Genomic DNA, 22040 nt, shown 5'->3' with positions numbered 1-22040 from the left:
TTTTTTTTTTTGAAGAGGTTTGACAGAGGGAACTGTAACTGCTATGGTCTCGTCCCGAAAAAAAAAAAAAAAAAAAAAAATGAAAATGAGCATTTTGGTCATTTTGATTTTACCGTACAAGCATAACGTATAGGTAGCGAATACGTTATGGCACAAGACAAAATCGTACAAACCACATTACCGCACACTCAACCTTACACTTGGCAACGCTGTTTCTCGGAGGTTTTTTTTTTCTCGTGGGTAAAACGGTAGAACTCGTGACGAGGTTTTGTCGTTTTGCACCAAAAAGGAAAATGTAAACAAACGCAAAGTTTCGAGCTTTTCTTATCAAAAGCTTTGGAAAAATCGAGAAAAGTCGAATTTTGAGGCACATTTTATTAATAGTTTAGTATTTTATCTCAGGTTTTAAATTTGGATAAAAAATAGTTAAAATAGTTTTGACGATTACATAGGAATCTCAAAAGATATCTTCAGGAAAGAGCAACAAAAATCGCTCTTACCTTCAATCCTTTTCGGTATCACATTTTGAAGCTCCTGGTGATTAGCAAATTTTGGATCCCATGTCCTACTCTAGATGTCTTACATCTGAGATCAAATGACTGATGGCCCAGCTCCAGGTAAGAAACTTCATTGATTTTTTTTCTTTCTGTGCCCTCTGTGTTAACAAATAAACAAATACATCGGGTAATTGGTTTGGTAAATTGACAGCTTAAAACAGTCAAAACAGAGTGGAGTAAAGAAAATAGCACATGAGCTATGTTGCTTCCCTCTATGGGCACTTCCCTAGTTCCCTCTACCTGCTTGATGTTCCATGTACTTACTATGCTCTCCGCTCCACTCCATTTTAGGCTAAATTTTCATACTCTTTGGTTTGGTGCTGGTGTAACTGAGTTTGCATGAAGTGGAATTTACTTACTTAACACATCACAGGACCAACTCTAAATTTCTGACCCATTAGTGGCCCAAAAAAATATACTCTATATTACACATGCTTTCTATACATATGGTGATGGTCTTTTTTGAAATTTCAAGATTCCTATCCTCTCTACTGCACATAACAATAAAGAAGGTAGGGTACCATATAAATTTTGCACTTTCCAAAAGCTGTGTTATAGAACCCTATTTCACTGAAACATTTGGAAAGTACTTTTGGAAACATAAGGGATGATACAAATATTGAAAAAAATCTTTTGGAGCATTGCACTATCAGTGTAATAGCTGTTACAACGTCAAAATTTTGTGAATGCTGTCCAAATGCCTAACTGGAAAAAGAAATTGTTGTCTTGATTATTAATTTTTTTTTCTTTTTTCCCCCTAAGCAAGGTATGTCTTGTCTGAGATAAAATCGGTATTTATCTGCAAAATGTATCTACTATCCACGAAATAGTTTGGTATCTACATTTCAAGACTCTTTATTAGGGTGTTGCCAAATCTACAGGACAATCTCCTTGACTTCCTATGTATCTATGGAGGTACATACCTGGGTACTTGCACATTTTGTGCAAGGTCTTTAATGTGTACTTCCTAATGTTAATGCTGAGTTGTATAAAAAAATTGTCTAATCATTTGTACAACATATCATTATTAGTCATTTGATGCCAGATGTCCAACTTCCTCTTGTTGTGGTGCATCGTATGCTAGGATGCTAGGGATGACAATCATGAGAATTTGATAACATGATAACAATATGTAGGTATAACAATATTATAGGCCATTATCCTCATCACATTATGACCTTTGCTGTCTAGTAGTCTAGTTGATGAAATCTGACCCCTCTGTACATACATCCACCATGTTAACCCGGTGGTGTTTGGGATCAGTTTATGTCCGAATTACTTCCTTCCTATCTTCTTGTTTCACAGGAGTAGAAACTTTAAAAAGTCAGAAAAAGATTTATAAGATCATAGAACAAAAAAAAAAAAAAAAACAATACATTTGGATTGAGAAGGACACCTTTCAGTTTTGTGCAGTCCAGAATACTTTTTTAAAAGAGGTTTGAAAAAAGGGAACTGAAAAAGCAGAGATTTTAGGATTGGAGAAAACCAGCCATTCCGAGAACGAACCTTATCTGTTTAGAAAAAGTTCACCCCGGCCAGGATTCAGTGACCTATTGCTTACATGGCAGTCTTGCCACCCTCTCTGACACATTACAGTAGAGTGAAATTTAAGGTCATGCATTTAACTCCTTGTCGGCAAGGGTTAATCAAACTAGATTCCAGCTGTGATTTGTCTGAGTTCAGTCACAACTCATCCCTGTTGTTTGACAGTAGATAGGTTTGCACTCTTGTTATATTTATGGTGTTATGCTGTGCTGTGTGCTATCCCTACAGAGCTACTCCTATCTGAATCAAGTGAGGAAGTCATGACACTGCTACTCGGTGACGATAGTAAGTACAACCAACTTTTTTGGAAAGTTCCTTCTTTTGACAGCCTTTCATTGTAAATGGGTATTTTTTGTGATTTTTTTTGGTAGTCTTTTATAGTAAGTACCTACTTTTCTGGCTTTTTTGACTGCCTTAAATCCACAAAAGTCACATAAGACTTGTATTTCTAGCCTTTTTTGATGAGATTTTAATCAGCTACACTATTGTCCTGACAAGACTGAGTGCACCCCAAAACGGAAAATTTTCATGTCCCTTACAATATAACCTGTCTAGATAGCAACCATGCATTATGTAAACAAAGTTTTTTTTATTTATTCGCTATTCTGAGGTGGAATAGAATAGAATAGAATATACTTTGTTTATCCTGCTCGAATGAGACTAAAAAGTCCCTTTACCCCAGCAGTCTAAACAAGGTCTCGTGTATTTTATGGGATTATCATGATACAATGCATAGTGCTTACAAAAGACCTTGCTTAATAAGTAAAAAAAAAGTGTATTTATGTGGTGATTAATTAATGAAAGGGGTTTTGGTAGTAACTGTAGGCATGTAAAGAATAGGGGATGTACAACAAAAACTGTTCAACAAAGGTTCTTTTTCTAAATCAAATCTACCATCAGTTTTATTATTAAGAATATAGTGTACCTACCTACTTATGAATGGGACAGTGTACAAAAAGTTTTGCACCCTATAAAGAAAGTATAAAATTATCTTCATCACTGGAATCGTTCTGGTGTCAGTTTACATCCGAATATATGATAATCTGTCTGTGACTGTACGGATTTTCTCAAGGGATTTTGTCTCTGGAACTGTCAGATGTTATAATTTATGTTTGACTCCTGTACATATTCGAGAGCACACCATATGTACATGTTTGACTAACTCTTTTTTGGCAGTACTCTCATGTTTGCTTTGTGATTGAATAGTTCAAAGAATAAGTGGTGTAACTGTTGTTCGATTTAGGAATCTTTTTTTCAATTTTGATAACGGTGAATTTTAAAAAATCTGAAAACGGGGAGAGAAAAAAACAGCGAGGTAGGATTTTTTTTTTATGATAATAGGTAGGTATTAATAATCGAAAACCGAAGTGGATCACAAACGACCCCGTGGAAATAAATGGGTCAAACAAAGCTTTTACATGTCAAAATATTAAATTTTAACGTTGTTACTGGGACTCGAACCATAGCACAAAATCTACTGGTAAAGAGTAGGTAAATAATTAATAGAGTACAAATAAAATTATAGGTACTTAAGTCGTAATTGCTCGAGTTGCATTCCAATTTGCAGTAAATTGCTCGCATTGTGAATCAAATCATGCAAATTGGAAAATAACTGTCCATATTACAGGGTCATACAGTGTCATCTTTGTGCATCATAATAATGAATTATTAAGTGGGTAGTTCCTATCATAAAATTTGTGTAATGAGGAACCCTGTATAAATGTGCATTTTGATTGACCCTGTAACTGTTCAAATGTTGTGAACTTAATCAATAATGTCCGGTGGGAGGTAGGATTAACAGAGTGCATTAGGAAAGTAATGATTATGATAATCATGATCGTGATAATAATGATTATGATTATGATAATACCAATAAAGATTGTGATTATGAGAAAGGCTTTTGTAGAGTTGCGCCTACTCTGGACTATGTACTTATTCATCATTACTATAACAGTCAAATCTAGATGATTGTGAACTGAAGTCATTTCTTTTATCTTAGAGAGTCATTTTGTCTCATATTAAAGAATATTCGTAGAAGTGGGACCTTAAAACATTTTCACGAGGATAGAGAAAAAAATCAAAGAAAAGTCTCTATTTAAGTTCTTACTTACTTCTTAATTATCCAGTTTCGACTGTATTTATTCCTATTATTGTGATGATTGTTAGTAGTTTGCGTCCGTCAAGTTCAAGGGTAATAATGATAAAATCATAGAAGTTGAGAGAGAAAGGCTCTTGCCGAGTATTCCTTTTTTTGATAATAAATTACATGTGTACTAAATAGTTCCGGTGTATTCTGTGGCTATCTTTTGGAAAAATGCATACAAGGGGGCGAATAACATTTGTATACGAAATGTAGGATTGTAGGTCTGGTATACGATCTGAGATTTTATAAGTCCGATTTTAAATGGTGCCCTATGGCATTTCCCCCTTTCGGTCGAAATAAAGGGACTAACACATTGTTTCTTTCTTTTTTCCACTGTCTCTCCTAAAGAAGTGTCCACACATAGTCGACCGCGTCGACGACGACTGAAACCGTACCGACGACATAGATGCACCTCGTCGATCGACGGCGGTATTTTCTTTTTATTCTGTCTCTGCAAATACTTTATTTTTACTAGCAACTTTAACTAATCTATCTAACCAATTTTTCTCACTAACAGCACTATCAGTTTGTGGTTTGGGTTGGCTTTGATTGTTTCCAGATCGGGACTGCTATGGTGAAGGGTGTTCGACTTTTACTGTTCGTCCTTTCTCCTGAAAACTAAAGCTTTCATGTTGCCTCCAGTTAACACGGCCAAAAGTAAGTGTCTGTAACCTGTAACAAAGAGTGTCTGTAACCTGTAACTCTGTAGCTGCAGCATTAAGTGTTTCTAACTCCGTAGCATAGTGTCTCTAACTCTGTAACAAAGAGTGTCTGTAGAATTGAGTATCTGTACTTTAGAGGTTGTTTGTAGATTGGTAGAAGCTTAACCCGACCTTTAGGACTGTTTGTTCCTATCCCCACACCTAAGCCTTGGAGTGGGCTATAGTTGGTAGTTTTTAGTTTGGTGTTTAACCTGCATCCTGTTTGCTGCATGTAATGCATGTCCTATTCCACGAAACTGCTTTAGAGCTAGTTTTATAAAAATTGCACTTGGGAAATTTTTCTTAAAGTATTGGTTCCAAATGAAAACTATTATTCAAAAGAGACCCTCGACCCACCTGCGGGTGCGGTGATACCCTAACCGTGGACCATAAATTCAATTGCCACACACATCTACGAGTACAAATACGCTCCTCCCTTCCCACACCACCAGCCCTCGATAACAACCCTGCCAACATCGATTCGGCCTTAATGTACCTGAAGGCCATTGGACTAAATACTTAAGAGCTAGGTAAACAGGGGACGGCGCGAACGACACAAGAGTGTTAAAGCGCCTAACTGAAAAAGAAAAATAAAAAATAGGGAATCCTAAAACAAATTAATACTCCCAATTGGTGATTCTCATGATTTTTTTTTATTATCTCAGAAAAAACTATAAAAATTAAAAAAAATATTGAGACTAAAACGAAGAAAATGCGTTCACTAGATCGTGAGATACAGCTCTCGGAACATGAGAGTCTCAAGCACGCCGATATCATACCTAGCGACAACACTGTACTCCCGTGATGACGTCATCTACCAATATCGCACGACGCGCTGTGAGCTTATTACCATAGGGATTTGGGTTAGGGGCTCAAAGAGATCGAATAGGTACCTATCTACGCATTTTGTTATCACTATTTTTCAATAGGTATCAGCTTAGGTACTTATACCTATTTTCAAATTTAGATATTTTCATTCCATTTTTACTTTCTATTACCTTTACGTATAGGGAACCTATACAAGGTAATGAGAAAGTATTGCAATCGGTCCAAATTTTCAAAATCGGGAAATGGGTGGAAATATCCGTTTCGGGGTGCCCTGATTCCAAAAAAGTGGTTTTCAGCCCATGGTCTGTACGTATGTATGTATGTACGTACGTATGTATGTACGTACGTGTGTACTACAGGTTTAAATGGGAAAAGGTGGTATACAAAATATCTCAAGAACGGTTAGTCATAAAGCGATGAAATTTGGTATGATATACCGGTATGGTCCAAGGACGCGACTGTAACAATTTGGTAAAAATCGGACAGTCACTCATCCAGATATCAACCAAAGTCAATGTTGCTTCAAACTTCGGACTTAATGGGGCTCAACCAAATGACAATTTTTTTCGAGGTAGAGTCCTATTCCGATGTAAAAGTACCCAAAAAGTGCATTGGCGCACTCAAAAACATCTAAAACGGTCCCTAAATCCCCTCAAAGGTCGCAAAAAAATAACGTTGAAGCAGCCATGGTTTACGACCTCGCATGAACTGACGTCATCACGAAAAAATGGCTGCCCGCGAAAATTTGTGCGTTTCAAAATTCGAAAATTTCAAACGAAGATTTCTCATCTTAGGAAGCCTCAAATGAAATTTTAAGCATTTCTATTGAGATCAGCGTGTTTCGAACTTCCTTTATCAGCGAAGAAAAAAAAAGTGGTTGAGCCCCATTCTCAAATTATATTGAGGATAAAATTCCATACCTCGGCTGGGATTGAAGCCACGCCCTCCTGTTAACCAGTCGAGCGCCTTGACCTCTACACCACCACAGGATACTCAGAAAAACAGCCAAATTAGCAGATACAAAACGCAACAACCAAAGAAAACGATGTGATCAGATTAGCAAGAGCCAGAAGAATTTCTTTTTTCATGGTTGGTTACGTCCCACGCAATGTTGCCAAGCGTCCCTACGCTTTAAAAATTTGAATCTCATTATTTTTCCCGCGCACACTTTGGGGACGAATTTCTCAGAGAAGAAATACTTTTTTTTAAAAAAATCTTTTCGGATTATTTATTATTTTTGACGATCTTTACGAAAAAAATACATTTGGACAGTTATATTTTTCATGAGAATCATCAATTTCCCAAATATAAACGAAAATATAATTTCTCGTGTTCGACTGGCCTTAAAATCTTATGCTGGGTCCAGACTTGTGCAATGCAACGTGCAAAGCATTTGCATTGCACGTTGCACGTAAAATCAAATCTGACGAATGCGAACGTTTTTCATGTATCCGAGAATTTTAGTACCGATACTCAACTAGTAATGGCCTATAGTAGGTAGGTACATCATTTGCATTGCATTGCACGATGCTTTGCAAGCACGTCCAAACTAGTGCAACGCACATCAAAGACATTCGCCAGAAAACCGCCAACCTCTCGGATACCCACAAACGTTTGCTGCAATGTTCAAAAAACTTTGCTGCTACTTTCTCAAACACGTCCAATCCAAACTAACGAATTTCATTGCATTGCACAAGTCTGGACCCACCTTTAAATCCATGCTCTCCTCTTTACCGGGCAAGCGTCTTGACCACTAGGTATACCATCGAGACAAAAATAATTTCGGCTGGGATTTGAACCGCGCTGTGCCCTAAATCACCAAAGTATGGAAAAGTATTTACAATTCCATATTTCGATATGATTCGTCCAAATTCAAAATTCTGCTTTTCCATTGGCTATTACACATGTAAGATACTTTTCCATACTTTGGTGATTTAGGTCACTGGTCAAGTACCGATGATACCGTGCTATATCTCAAGTTAATAAATTATACATTCTAATTTCGAGTTGATCTTGATTCGACCTGAGCGGACAGTCGGGTCCAGATTGATATTAATAGATAGCCTAGGTCATATTTTAAGACAGTGTAGGAGGTCATATCAACTTGATAGTACACGAGGTAGACTAGTGGTTCGGTGAACTTCAGAGAAAAGCGCTTACGGGGCTCCTGAAAGTTCCTTAAAATAATTTGTTATGGACTTTTTTAATCTCTTGGAGGGTTTCAGCAGTCATTATATATAAGTTCTGTGGATCAACTTGATAAGGAGAACCAAAAAGGCAGATATATTTTTTTTTTTTTTTTGCAGAACTTCAAAGAACTTCTTTGAAGTTCTGCAAAATATATCTGCCTTTTTGGTTCTCCTTATCAAGATGGACTTTTTTCGAATTTTATTAAAATTGGACAAACAGTTACTGGTACTACAGTTGAATCTGTCTAAGTGGCATCCGTCTAAATGGGAAACCTAGATAAACGGGAAGAAAAATCGTGGCCCCTTCATTTGTAATTGGAAAACACTATTGGGAAATCTCGATAAATTGCCTGTCCCTTGGATTCCCAATTAGACGGGTTCGATTGTAACTGTAGAAAAAAGGCTCTTACGTTGGAATGCCAATGACATAGTGTCCTCAAAAGCTAGTCAACGAAAGTCCTGTGAGTTCTGAACTTTTTCGACAATTTTAATCAAAATTGGACAAACAGTTCGAGAGTTATCGCCAAACAAACAGACGAAACAAACTCAATGAAATTTTGCAATGTCGATGTTATAGACTTAAAACTCACTACTTCCTGTGTATTGTGATCACATTATATCTATTATGTGCAGTTGGCTGTGTACTGTTTATGATAGAGTTGTTGTACATATCTATATGATGATGGAATTGTTGTAGAGATGTACATTCAGTCATTCATATTGATCGATAAAATATTCCTCCTTCTTGTCAGAGGAAAACGCCCCGAAATTGATGACAGCATTGCCCGTTTGTACCTCGGACTTGAGTTTTTTAAAACCCAATCACAGTTTCTAAAAGCCAACAAAATTACCTCTCTTTTGATACCTCCTAAGAATCAAACATGTCTTCGGGAAAAATTAGAAAAAACAAAAACTTCAGGAATATTTTTGCCCCGAATTTATTGCTCTCAAGTGTATTAAACCCTGCCTACGTACTGACACCATTGACCGACTTACTACAAGCGATTCCTCACACACCTGTGCCTACATTAGCAAAACACACTGGTTGCTGCGTAGCTTATCTCTACTATTGACTCATATCCTAGATACCAACTCAAATCAGACCCAGGTATCAGTAACTATATGTAGGGCCTTCATATTTTGCAACGTCACTGGAATACACTAAGGTTTTCAGTAACGAGGCTTTCACCCTTTATTTGGCGACAAGCTACCCTCCTCGTCTTATTAACCTCAGCCAGCTTGAGTGGTGCCTCGAATTACATTACATTGAAATGGGTCATTGAAATGAGGCTGAAATTGAAATGGGGCATTGAAATGGGCCGCACACAGGGATTTCCTTAAAGAAATCCCTGTGTGCGGAGTCCAGTATGTAGGACCATAGTACCCTGGGGGCGCGTAAAACCAGCACGCCATTGGTATTGCACAGATTTTCAACCATCCAGAGGCCAACCACGCACACCGCAGTGAATTAACTGCAGTGAATGATCCATTGGTTGGGGAACTAGTGCATTTATATTGAACTGTAACTAAAAGACTTGAAAGACCTACGCCATGATCCATCTGGGCTCAACCACCCAAGATAAATTCGGTGTGTGCAACAAGCCCCCCTTATGATATCACCGGTCTATTCAACAACAAAATTCCACATACCTACCGGTATAAATATAACCTCTGAAGTCAAGGGTCCTGGGTACCACCTTCCTTTGTCTTCTTGCTGAAGATGGTCCCGCCTCCTTTTGTCTTGCTGTAGACCCCTCTACAGTGTAGAGGGACTCCTCTACACTGTAGAGGATGATCATAAGCTACAAATCAGCCATGCTGATACAACCAGAGATCATGCGGGGGCCCAGAACACATTTTCACAGGGCCCTTTACCCACGCCAGAGGCCTTTACCAACGACAGTGTCCGTGTACTTAACTTAACCTTTGGTGACGTGTGTCATGTTGTTGTAGCAGTGACGACAATTCAGCAGTCATCTCCAAATTCTAGACTCGTGGGTAGATTTAAGAACTCAGCCACTTTTATAGGGCTATTGCAGAGGGGGCACTCATTTCGTACAACAGGATCAACTCTGGATAGGTACGTGTGTCATGGATAACAAGGGTATTGCAGATTTGTTCAAGCAAAGCTTTTATAAATTTCTGCATAGAAGTTGTACTACTTTTTTTTCTCCTGGGACTTGAAGCCCAGATCCTAGAGAGTACGATTCCAACATTCTATCTCTGGGACAGTCTGGGACTCACCGTCGTATGTATGAAAGCCAAAGTTAAACTTTAGTTTAACTTAAGACGAACAATGTTGCCAATTTCATGTCATTTCTTGAAATAACTGGCTAGATTTCATGAAATTTGGAGAGATTTTCATTTCAAGTTACACTAAAGTTTATCTTTAGACTTCATACATACGGCGGTCAGGGGTTAGTCACATAAAAAAAATTGGTGATTTCCTTTTGAGGTGCATAAAACCCTTACATCGTTCGTTCGAATCGTTTTTACATCGAATATACAAATTAATTTTATCTGGAGCCACGAGTCACCGAAATCAAGCTCGGGTTCACTGAACAGAACGCCTCAGATCAGATCCCTTATGCCTTCCACGAGGCCCTTACACCCATCCTAATCATCGGCCCTGCTCCTCTTATCACTACTTTTTATTGAATTAATACAACAATATGGAGAAAATGAAATGCTCTCAGTTTTGTACAGAGTTTGTTAACGCTACGACGCGGAGCGACGGTTTTTTAAGCTGATATTCATTTGTGATTAGAAGAGTTCATTGCTGAGTTGTTAACGTGGTTAACTTGTTAGTGTGGTTAACTGGTTAGCGTTGCTGAGTTAGTGTGGTTAGCTTCGCTGAGTTGTTAGTGTGGTTAACTTGTTAGCGTTACTGAGTTAGTGTGGTTAGCGTTGCTGAATTGTTAGTGTGGTTAACTTGTTACCATTGCTGAGTTAGTGTGGTGAACTTTGCTGAATTCATTTGTGATTAGAAGAGTTCATTGCTGAGTTGTTAACGTGGTTAACTTGTTAGTGTGGTTAACTGGTTAGCGTTGCTGAGTTAGAGTGGTTAGCGTTGCTGAGTTAGTGTGGTTAGCTTCGCTGAGTTGTTGTGGTTAACTGGTGAGCATTCCTGAGTTGTTAGTGTGGTTAACTTGTTAGCGTTACTGAGTTAGTGTGGTTAGCGTTGCTGAATTGTTAGTGTGGTTAACTTGTTAGCGTTACTGAGTTAGTGTGGTTAGCGTTGCTGAGTTGTTAGTGTGGATAACTTGTTACCGTTGCTGAGTTAGTGTGGTTGGCGTTGCTGAGTTGTTAGTGTGGTTAACTGGTTACCCCAGTCATGGTGAAGAGGTTTTGACGGAATGGTGAATGCGGTAGTGACAGCGTGACCATGGCCAACGTCAAATACTCATTGCTTGAGTCATCCGCCACAGGTACGTTGAGAATAGAATAGAATAGATATTAGAGAATTTGTTAGTGTGGTTAACTTGTTAGCGTTACTGAGTTAGTGTGGTAAGCTTTGCTGAATTGTTAGTGTGGTTAGCGTTGCTGAGTTGTTTGTGTGGTTAACTGGTTACCAGTCATGATGAAGAGGTTTTGACGGAATGGTGACAGCGTGACCATGGCCAACGTCAAATACTCATTGCTTGAGTCGTCCGCCACAGGTACGTTGAGAATAGAATAGATATTAGAGAATAGAATAGATATTAGAGAATAGAATAGACTGGAGTAGGGGTCGCCAACCTTTTATGGGCCACCGAGCTACTCAGATGACTTGGAGACCCTTGGCAAACTACCTTTACTCTGGGAACCAAAGGTTTACGACGTAACGACTAATGTTTGGTTCCCGCATAAGCGTTGCTCTCAACTTGTGCAACTGTGAGCTGCCGGTAGCTTGCGATTGTTGGATTGGCGATCCCTGCTCTAGAGAATAGAGAGGAAGTCTAAAATATAAATCATGAACACACCCATCTCTGGTGAAGCTGAAAGCTTCTTCATGAGCTGCCGGTAGCTTGCGATTGTTGGATTGGCGATCCCTGCTCTAGAGAATAGAGAGGAAGTCTAAAATATAAATCATGAACACACCTATCTCTGGTGAAGCTGAAAGCTTCTTCACAACTTTTGTGAATATCACAGCATTACCAAGTGCCTCCTTTATCTACTAAATCAATCAAATCATAAATTATTTGTATTGACTCAGCGAGCTTCTTTACATTTTTTGTGATTAGTCAACTTTGACCTGTGAATTAAATCCATCATATAATCCATATGAAGTAGGACCAACGGATTTTGCTGGAATAAAAAATAAAATGTTTGTGTTTAGACGAACAAAGTTTTTGTGTGGATGTATTTCAAGCGTCCATCGACCAAGGTGTAGATCCATCTTTTCGTTCATATAATGATGTGATCCGATTGTTACTTTCTGATGTTCTCATGTTGACCCAGCACTTGAATGGGAAGTATAGAGTATATCCTTCATCAGATGCGCGATAAGAGACACATTTTTAAAATATGAATAAAAATGCGTCTTTTATTGCCCATCTGATGGGGGATATACTACGAGATAAGCATGTTACGACACAGACCACATGAATCCTAATATAGCAGTTGTTTCATTGCTACGAAATAAAAAAGGCGGCGAAACACTTTATTGTACTATTGTTCGACACAATGCCTTGCCTGTGTTTTTGCCGTACATTCTTGTTTTTATTTACTCAGATAAAAAATCCTCGATATATGTACACTTGTTTTGTTACTTATCTCACACACATCACTAAGGTATCGACAAGCTATCTACCACCTGAGCTGTGGTTAGATACTTAGTGCCGAATGCACAGTCGTACCTTAATGATTAGGAATTCCTTTTAGTGCTTTACTAAAATTCATATGCATAGTGGATCCTAAACTCCTCCTAGTTACGCAAGCGCAATGTGTATTTCCGACTTTATCACCACAGTAGTTTAATTGTATATTATCTTTTTTTTTTTTTTTTTTTTTTTCAAAAAAGCTTCACCCAAAATATTTCTTGTTTAGATACCATAGGCAGTAATGGTAGTAATAGGTATCCTATGCTCGGCCCTGATCTTACAATGTGTACCTTTATGCCACACACATTCAGTGTACTCAGCTACTAAAACCCACACTATTGGCGATATTTTCTGATATAATTTTTTATGCTTTCTTCCTTTTCTTTTTTGCCGTCAATCCGTCATTAACGAATGCCTTTCGTATTCTTCGTACCAGAAATATTGGAGTACTTGTTCCATTTCCCGCAATAAATCTGACGTTTTTATGACCAAATAAAATTTGCATCAGTTTCTTCCAACTCTAATAAAATGAAAATAAAATGTATCAGCTTTTCTGACCTAAGTGATCTGAATCGGTTGTTTGAATCGTGATCTACATTGCAATCGAGTCTGAACATTTTTCCTTCGGTATTTGCCAAGTGTTTCGCCACGTTGAAGTGTTTCATCGCTCTATAGGCATTCAAGTGTTTCATTATCGGGCGCTATGTGGCAGGGAAAACAGTTTGTTAGTTGACAAAGCGATTGGATTATTGGATAATAATCTTTGCAAACAGTAGAAGCCGAAATAGTTATGGAAAGTGAAAATTCCATTAAGACTTATGATTCAATCAGGTAAAAGATTGCACTGGGTGTACCAGATTTGGCCCTTGAAAAATGGACAGTTGCCCTAGAAAGAAGTATGGGAGTTGACCCCTCTTAAAGTGAACTAACATCTATTTTAGTGTTCGCTCAGAATAAGAATAACATAGAGGAGGGTTGGGTCTTTTTACATATCAAGGTCGAAGGACAGTTCACGAACAGCTGACTAACCAAATTTGTTTAGTCAGCTGACTAAACTCTTCTCTCATTGGTGGAAATTTTCTGAAAATTATTGAAATCTTTGTTTACATTTTGCAGTCCCGGTCTGTATTTTCAATTTCCCCTGATTTCTGAATGGTTTTATGAATTTTTAAAGTCAATAATGGATAAATAAGATAAGATACCCATCGAATTTACTTAGAAGTTGTTAAAAGTAAAAGTTCGTAAAAAAGCAGAAATAATGTTTCAAAATTTCTGTAAAAATCATCCTACCCAGGAAATTATTCATGGTCCGTCACTGGTACCAAATCAGCTGATATATAACCTTCGATTTGAAAAGTGTCTTTCGTTTTGGCCCCAAACCCTCCCTCTATGTTATTCTTACTCTGAGTGTCCACGCCAGATTTTCCCAAGCACTGACTGTCATGTCACAATATGTGTGACACTGGAGTTCATGGGTGATAATCAGTGAACTCTACCATGTGATAATAAGTAGATTATAAACAGAAATAATACAGGGTGTCTACCTGACTGGAAAACCAAGATAAGTCAGGGAATTTCATGGAGACTGGAAAAGTTGGGGAATACCCTAGGTCAGCTTGAAAAATTGATGTTGAAAAAAATCATCCGCGGCGCAGTCTAATATGGTTAACATAGTAAGCCGTTCAAAATTTTGGGATATTTGTATTTTATCTGTGGGAATAGGGTGGAAAATCTTGAAAAATTCGACTGGAAATTGGAAATTTTGAAAAAAATGAACTCTAAAACCGGGAAAAGTCAGGGAATTTAATTTTCTGAATTTGGTAAACACCCTGTTCTATTTTTTATAGGTAACTACAAATTGTTAACCCTTCGATCCTGAGCCTGAGACTCAATTAAAAAGTCAATAAATCATTACTTTACGAGTACCCTGCTTATCAATCTTACCTTCCATTTTATTATTATTATTTCCTATGTGTCTCCTTAGTGCTTAGTGGGTGGTTTTGGCTGACCATTTGCGGATCGGTTGATCAAGTCAAATGGTCTTTTATTGTATTCCAGGACAGTGTTTTTCCGAAGAGGTTGCATTCCGTTAATATTACCAAGTGCTGCATTTTCGCGATGAGGTCGTTTTGTAAGCTCAGCTCTTTGATGTGTTTGGAGAGTGTTTTCGGTATGACGCCTGTTGTGGATAGGATGAATTTTCACGTGGTCCGCATTCCATATTTCTTTTATTTCTTGCCCTAGTGCTTGATATCTTTGAGTTTTCTCTCGGTAGGTTGATTCGATGTTATGTGTGTCCACTACTGCTTAGTCTATAAGGTGTACTGTTTTGGTTTGTTGGATCCGTAGCGTTGTGTCTGGTCTGTTGTGAGATATGCATCTGTCGGTGTGGATTGATCTGTTCCAATATACTTTTTATTATTATTATTTTAAAGAGAAAAATTATGAGAAATTTCTTCATGAAAAATTGACACTTTTTAACCCTGTGTTTCTGATTTATATTTCAGGTTTTCTGAGGCCATCGACAGGCCGTTCGTTCATTCTCTCGTTTGCCGTGGGAATATCGTTTGGATTTACATTTGCCTATGTTTTGCTCACACTAACACAGAGTCAATTCCGGGAATACAGTCTGATTCCTGTCAGGTAAGATATGTAGATTTAGATTTGAATAAGCTCAATCTTTTGGTCAGTTGCTCCTACACCTAAGCCTCAAAAAAAGGCTGTCGAAGTTTTTTCGGCTCTGTGATTGGAGTTCGAGGTTCACTCAGTCTCGTGAGGACATTTGAGTCTTTAATAGAGTAGCGACCAGTGGTGGCATTGCCAGTGTAAAAAGATTTTGGAAATTGATTGCAACGGAAGCTCTTAGTAATGCTGTGATATCCTCAAAAATTTGCGAAAAGGCTCTGCTTTTAACACAGATAAATTCACGATTTGATTTGATTTTAATTTCCATGGAATAAGTTTTTTGTTGACATATTTTGGTATACACAGTTGGTAAAACAATTCAAACATTAACAAATAATTTGTCTTCATGAACAGACTGTATAATTTGTTAATACCTACCATATTTTTTTCTCTCCCCAGGGAAGAGTTCGACCTCTCCAGGGACACCTTAGGAGATGAACAAGGTGGCGGATATCGTGCCTCCTCACCTAGACCAAAGTATGCCCATGATGATTCAGGTCTAGATCACGGACATAAACATGAGGGCCATGACTTCGCACATGACTTCCAGGATGTAGGCGAACATCATGCAGACGAGGCTCATCACCATGGTAAGCCAAAGGTCGCGGGTTCGACACCTTGAGGCGACAACAAAAAATCTGGTGTGAACATCACGCGACTTTCCTGGTGGATAAATACCCGGGTAAATACCCAATTTTTATTTACCCACCCAGTGGGTATTTACCCACGACCCATCACTAGTCCCTCATCAGATGGGCGATGAGAGACACAATACTGGGCTAGGTTAGGTCTTTTTGGGGGATAAGACCTTTAGAAACAAGGAAAATATGTGATAAAAAAAAACTATCGAAAACTATCGATAGTTTTTTTGAAAACCAAACCTATTGTTTTTTTGAAAACTATCGATGGCTCCGACTATCGATAGTTCTCCTCCTCTAATACTTAATCGATCGGCCGTCAATCGACATCGATCGTAGTCGTCTGAACCGTCCACGCTACCTCGATAACAGAGATTCACCTCGTCGATCGAAGGCCGGTCTCTATGGGCCAGATGTTAAGGGGACCAAATATTAGACGGACGAAACTGAAGTAAAGTAACTACACATTACGCGGACCAATGGACCATTTTCAGTCATTGAAAGGGAAAAAACCCTCTGAATTTAGGTGGGTAGGTGGGCTTATAAAAACAAATCAAGCACATCCGCTCCCTTTACGTAGATTTATGAAAGTCCCAATCTCATAGGTATCTGTCTACAATGTCTTTATTATGTAGGTAGTATCTTGTCTTTAATGAGTTTTTTATTAATAGAATAGACTGGAGTAGGGGTCGCCAACCTTTTATGGGCCACCGAGCTACTCAGATGACTTGGAGACCCTTGGCAAACTACCTTTAGTCTGGGAACCAAAGGTTTACGACGTAACGACTAATGTTTGGTTCCCGCATAATCGTTGCTCTCAACTTGTGCAACTGTGAGCTGCCGGTAGCTTGCGATTGTTGGATTGGCGATCCCTGCTCTAGAGAATAGAGAGGAAGTCTAAAATATAAATCATGAACACACCTATCTCTGGTGAAGCTGAAAGCTTCTTCACAACTTTTGTGAATATCACAGCATTACCAAGTGCCTCCTTTATCTACTAAATCAATCAAATCATAAATTATTTGTATTGACTCAGCGAGCTTCTTTACATTTTTTGTGATTAGTCAACTTTGACCTGTGAATTAAATCCATCATATAATCCATATGAAGTAGGACCAACGGATTTTGCTGGAATAAAAAATAAAATGTTTGTGTTTAGACGAACAAAGTTTTTGTGTGGATGTATTTCAAGCGTCCATCGACCAAGGTGTAGATCCATCTTTTCGTTCATATAATGATGTGATCCGATTGTTACTTTCTGATGTTCTCATGTTGACCCAGCACTTGAATGGGAAGTATAGAGTATATCCTTCATCAGATGCGCGGTGTCTTTTTTTTTTTTTTTTTTTTTTTTTTTTTTAAGATGAGTGTTTCACCGCCGTTTTTATTTCGTAGCAATGAAACAACTGCTTTGCATTAGACTCTGTGGTCTGTGTCGTAACATGCCCATCCCGTGGTATGTCCCTCATAGTGATGGGTAAATACCCGGGTACTTATTTTTGGGGAAAATACCCTGGGTATTTACCCAGGTAAATACCCAATTTTTATAAATACCCGGGTATTTTCAAGAAGCGCCTCAGTCGAATTGTGCCCGGGAAATTAAAAAAAAAAAATCAAGTGACGATGTTTTTTGTTTATTTTTCTTCTTTTTTTTTAATACCCGGGTATTTACCCACCCTGGGGGTGGATAAATACCCGGGTAAATACCCAATTTTTATTTACCCACCCAGTGGGTATTTACCCACGACCCATCACTAGTCCCTCATCAGATGGGCGATGAGAGACACAATACTGCCCATTTAGGCGTTAAGTCAACATGAGACCACCAGAAAGTAACCTATTGAAGTATTTGCAATGGTAATTCAATGATACCCACAAAAGTTGTGCAGAAGCTCCTCTGCTTTACCACAAAGAATTCACGATTTGATTTGTTTATTTTCAGCTATGTGGTGGTTGAGAATCTCAGGTACATGTTAATACATTACGAGAAAACTACACCAATATACTTCGGGTGCAAGTTCAAGCCGTTTGTCAAGCAAGGATACATGAGTGGAGGAGCGGGTAAGTTGTTTAATGTGTGAACCAGGGAACTGTAACTGCTAAGGTCTTAACGTCCCGAAATCGAAGATTGAAGGAAGACAGGATAGGAGAAAGCTTGGCGTGCCGAGAACGAACCTTATCCGTTCAGAATAAAATCCGCCCCAGGTGGAAATAGATCAGGTTTTAATTTTTTTTTTTTTTTTTTTTTTTTTTTTTTTTTTTCACAAAAGCTTCACCACAAATACTTCATGATTAGATTTTACATAGGCAGTAATGGTAGTATAGGTATCCTATGCTCTGGCCCTGATCTTACAATGTGTACCTTTATGCCACACACATTCAGTGTACTCAGCTACTAAAAACCCACACTATTGGCGATATTTCTGATAATTTTTTATGCTTCTTCCTTTTCCCTTTTTTGCCGTCATCCGTCAATCTAACGAATGCCTTCGTATTCTTCGTAACAGAAATATTGAGTACTTGTTCCATTTCCCGCAATAAATCTGACGTGTTTTATGACAAATAAAATTTGCATCAGTTTCTTTCCAACTCTAATAAATGAAAATAAAATGTATCAGCTTTTCTGACCTAAGTGATCTGAATCGGTTGTTTGAATCGTGATCTACATTGCAATCGAGTCTGAACATTTTTCCTTCGGTATTTGCCAAGTGTTTCGCCACGTTGAAGTGTTTCATCGCTCTATAGGCATTCAAGTGTTTCATTATCGGGCGCTATGTGGCAGGGAAAACAGTTTGTTAGTTGACAAAGCGATTGGATTATTGGATAATAATCTTTGCAAACAGTAGAAGCCGAAATAGTTATGAAAGTGAAAATTCCATTAAGACTTATGATTCATCCAGGTAAAAGATTGCACTGGGGTGTACCAGATTTGGCCCTTGAAAAATGGACAGTTGCCTAGAAAGAAGTATGGGAGTTGACCCCTCTTAAAGTGAACTAACATCTATTTAGTGTTCACGAGTTTTGGCACTAAAAACTGACCATCGAAATTTTGACCCGATTACATTACTTTCCTTCCTATAGGATAAGGAAAGTAAAAAGTATCGATAATTATTCAGAAGCCACGACAATGAAAAAGAAAGCTCTTTTTTGTGTTTTTCATTGTCGTGCCTTTTTTGTGTTAAACCTGCCCTGCAAATGGCCTTGTTGGTAAATTGTAGGTAAAAAAAACTAACCCTATTATAACACTGGCCACTGCTCAAATTGTGAAAGCTCTTTTTTGCGTTTAACCTAACCCTATAATAACACTACTACTCATTTGTGACAGCTCCTTTTTTTGACATTGACCTCTGCACATAATAATTAATATTCGACGTAACTTTACAAATAAAATCATTAATAAATTTAAAAAAATAATCAATAATAAAATATTAATCAATAAAGTGCAATGTTTTTTGTTTACTACCGGCTTGGGAGATAAGACTCGTGGATTGATTATAAAATCATCAATTTATCAGTGGTTGAAAAATTACCAACGTACTTCCACAGATTTTACCTACCTCTATAACCGACAAGGAATGAGAAAGTATAAATTGAAATAGCTAGGTATCTAAGTGAAAATAAATAAAAAAAATAATAATAAAAAAATCTGGTGTGAACATCACACGACTTTCTATTACATTTGCGTATTTGAAAAAAAAATCTAAGTCCCGAGCCGCCTAAGGCGGCCGATTTTTGGTGGATACCTCAGTGGTGGAGTAATAATTACGGAACGATGTTTGTGACAAGTATTTGAGTATGCTTAACACAGTTAAAAATTCCTTCTTTCTTTTCAACCTTCTTTAATTTAATTTATTATGTTTCCATTTATTATTTTTCAATATAACACTCAGAACATACTGAATTTTTATAAATGGTATACCCATCCGTATAAGCAGAGCTTGTGCCACGGACGGGGAAAAATAAAGGGAGGATAGATAGATAGAATCTATCTATCCTCCTTTGAGAATCTATCTATCCTCCCTTTGAGAATCTATCTATCCTCCCTTTGAGAATCTATCTATGCTCCCTTTGAGAATCTATTTATCTATCTTGATGGAACCACTTGTTGAATTTCCAGGCGAGGATGTGATAGCGAAGGAGTTGAAGCACAAGGTGCGAGTTCTATGCTGGGTGATGACCAACCCTGACAATCACAATAAGAAAGCACGTCACGTCAAAGCCACCTGGGGGAAACGGTGTAACATTCTCCTCTTTATGAGCTCCTCAGTGGGTGAGTCATACTGAAATTATTAGTCACAAGAGATAACATTTTTACTGAAATTATTAGTCACAAGAGATAACATTTTTACTGAAATTATTAGTCACAAGAGATAACATTTTTACTGAAATTATTAGTCACAAGAGATACTGAAATTATTAGTCACAAGAGATACTGAAATTATTAGTCACAAGAGATAACATTTTTACTGAAATTATTAGTCACAAGAGATAAGATTTTTACTGAAATTATTAGTCACAAGAGATACTGAAATTATTAGTCACAAGAGATAAGATTTTCACTGAAATTATTAGTCACAAGAGATACTGAAATTATTAGTCACAAGAGATAAGATTTTTAAAGATTTGATTTCATTTGTTTATACAATTTTAATTTTACATAAACAGCATCTCCTAAGCTACATAATATAAATAACTTATGAGGAGAGAGGTTTTGACATAGGGAACTGTAACTGCTTTGACAGAGGGAACTCCCGAAATCGAACAGAGAATTGACAGGATAGGAGAAATCCTGCAGTTCAGATGGCGAACTTTATCTGTTTAGGATAAAAGTAAAAACCCCGGGTGGGAATCAGCCCTAGCGCTTACAAGGCAGACGCTCTACCTTCTAAGCTAACCAGGCTGGTTTTCTTTGTTTCGTTCATATTAGAACTCAGCCTATCTTTTTCTTCGCCCTTTCCCGTGTACAGACGGGGTCGACGTTTTTCGTCAGCCTGTCAGCCTCACAATCAGCCCTAACTAGGGTGATTGCTTTGGACTGACATTTGGTTTCGGGTACAAATCATAACTCAGCATACCTATAGATTTTAGAATTCTTAACCCTTGCAGGTTGCTCAGACGAACTTCCAAATTATTTAATGCTGTTTAGTATGGAAGACACGGATTTCAAGATTTCAGACTGAACATTTTTTGTAACAAATCATCTGGCCAAAACTACCAAACAAAAATGCTTCTTTCTTCTCCCTAGATCCCAAACTTGGTACCATCAACCTGAACATATCAGAGGGCCGAGACCACCTGTGGGGTAAAACCAAGGCAGCTTTCCGCTATGTATATGAACACTACAGGGGACAATATGATTGGGTTATGAAGGCTGATGACGACACGTAAGTTTTTATCCTGATGGGATAATGTTCGTTCTCGGAACGGCTGGCTTTCTCCTATCCTGTCTTCCTTCTCTCTTCGATTTCGGGATGATAAAACCATAGCAGTTACAGTTCCCTCTGTCAAACCTCTTGAAAAAAAAACCCCTACTTAGGTACTACTTTTTGTCTTTTTCTTATTCATTTATTGATTCGTTTTTTTTCTCACTTGGTTAACCACAGATATAATTTCTTCACTCAATAATGCTCAGTGCTGTGCAGCGATATTTTTAACCATTTTATATGTGTTTCTTTTACTTACTTCACTTTGTCTTTTATTCTTCTTATTTGTTATACAAACATATTCGGTGAAAGGATAGTTTATTTCTCTTTGCTTTATTTCGACAAACTCAGTTTCCTATCTTTTATTACAGTCGAATCTGGATGATTGAAAATCGGATAAATGAAATTAGAAAATCATCCATGTTTGATTGCATTGTTTTATTGGCTTGTTTAGAACCCTCTTATGTATCTGATTGGGGTTTCTAGTTCCTAGAATAAGTTTCTACACCAAAGACATTTTGACCCATGG

The 22040-nt window shown here is 37.8% G+C and overlaps 1 protein-coding gene across 5 annotated transcripts; it reads left to right on the top strand.

Moving 5' to 3' along the window:
- The first annotated feature begins 317 nt into the window (after positions 1-317).
- LOC103506132 (glycoprotein-N-acetylgalactosamine 3-beta-galactosyltransferase 1-like) lies at positions 318-21476 on the top strand. 5 transcript variants are annotated; one of them, XM_017442728.2, is made up of 6 exons: positions 318-617; positions 4805-4902; positions 15273-15408; positions 15850-16040; positions 20206-20358; positions 21334-21476. In XM_017442728.2, exons 2-6 carry the CDS (start codon positions 4875-4877, stop codon positions 21474-21476), a joined length of 651 nt encoding a protein of 216 aa, XP_017298217.1. In that variant the 5' UTR covers positions 318-617; positions 4805-4874. The 5 variants fall into 5 exon arrangements, with proteins under 5 accessions (XP_017298217.1, XP_017298219.1, XP_017298216.1 ...); XM_017442730.2 differs by lacking the exon at positions 4805-4902; XM_017442727.2 differs by lacking the exons at positions 318-617; positions 4805-4902 and adding an exon at positions 11162-11391.
- Positions 21477-22040: the final 564 nt, after the last annotated feature.

This window comes from Diaphorina citri, unplaced genomic scaffold (genome assembly GCF_000475195.1).
Source record: "Diaphorina citri unplaced genomic scaffold, Diaci psyllid genome assembly version 1.1 scaffold217, whole genome shotgun sequence".
In the NCBI taxonomy this organism is placed as follows: Eukaryota; Metazoa; Arthropoda; class Insecta; order Hemiptera; family Psyllidae; genus Diaphorina; species Diaphorina citri.
This window is presented reverse-complemented; position numbering and strand designations above follow the sequence as displayed.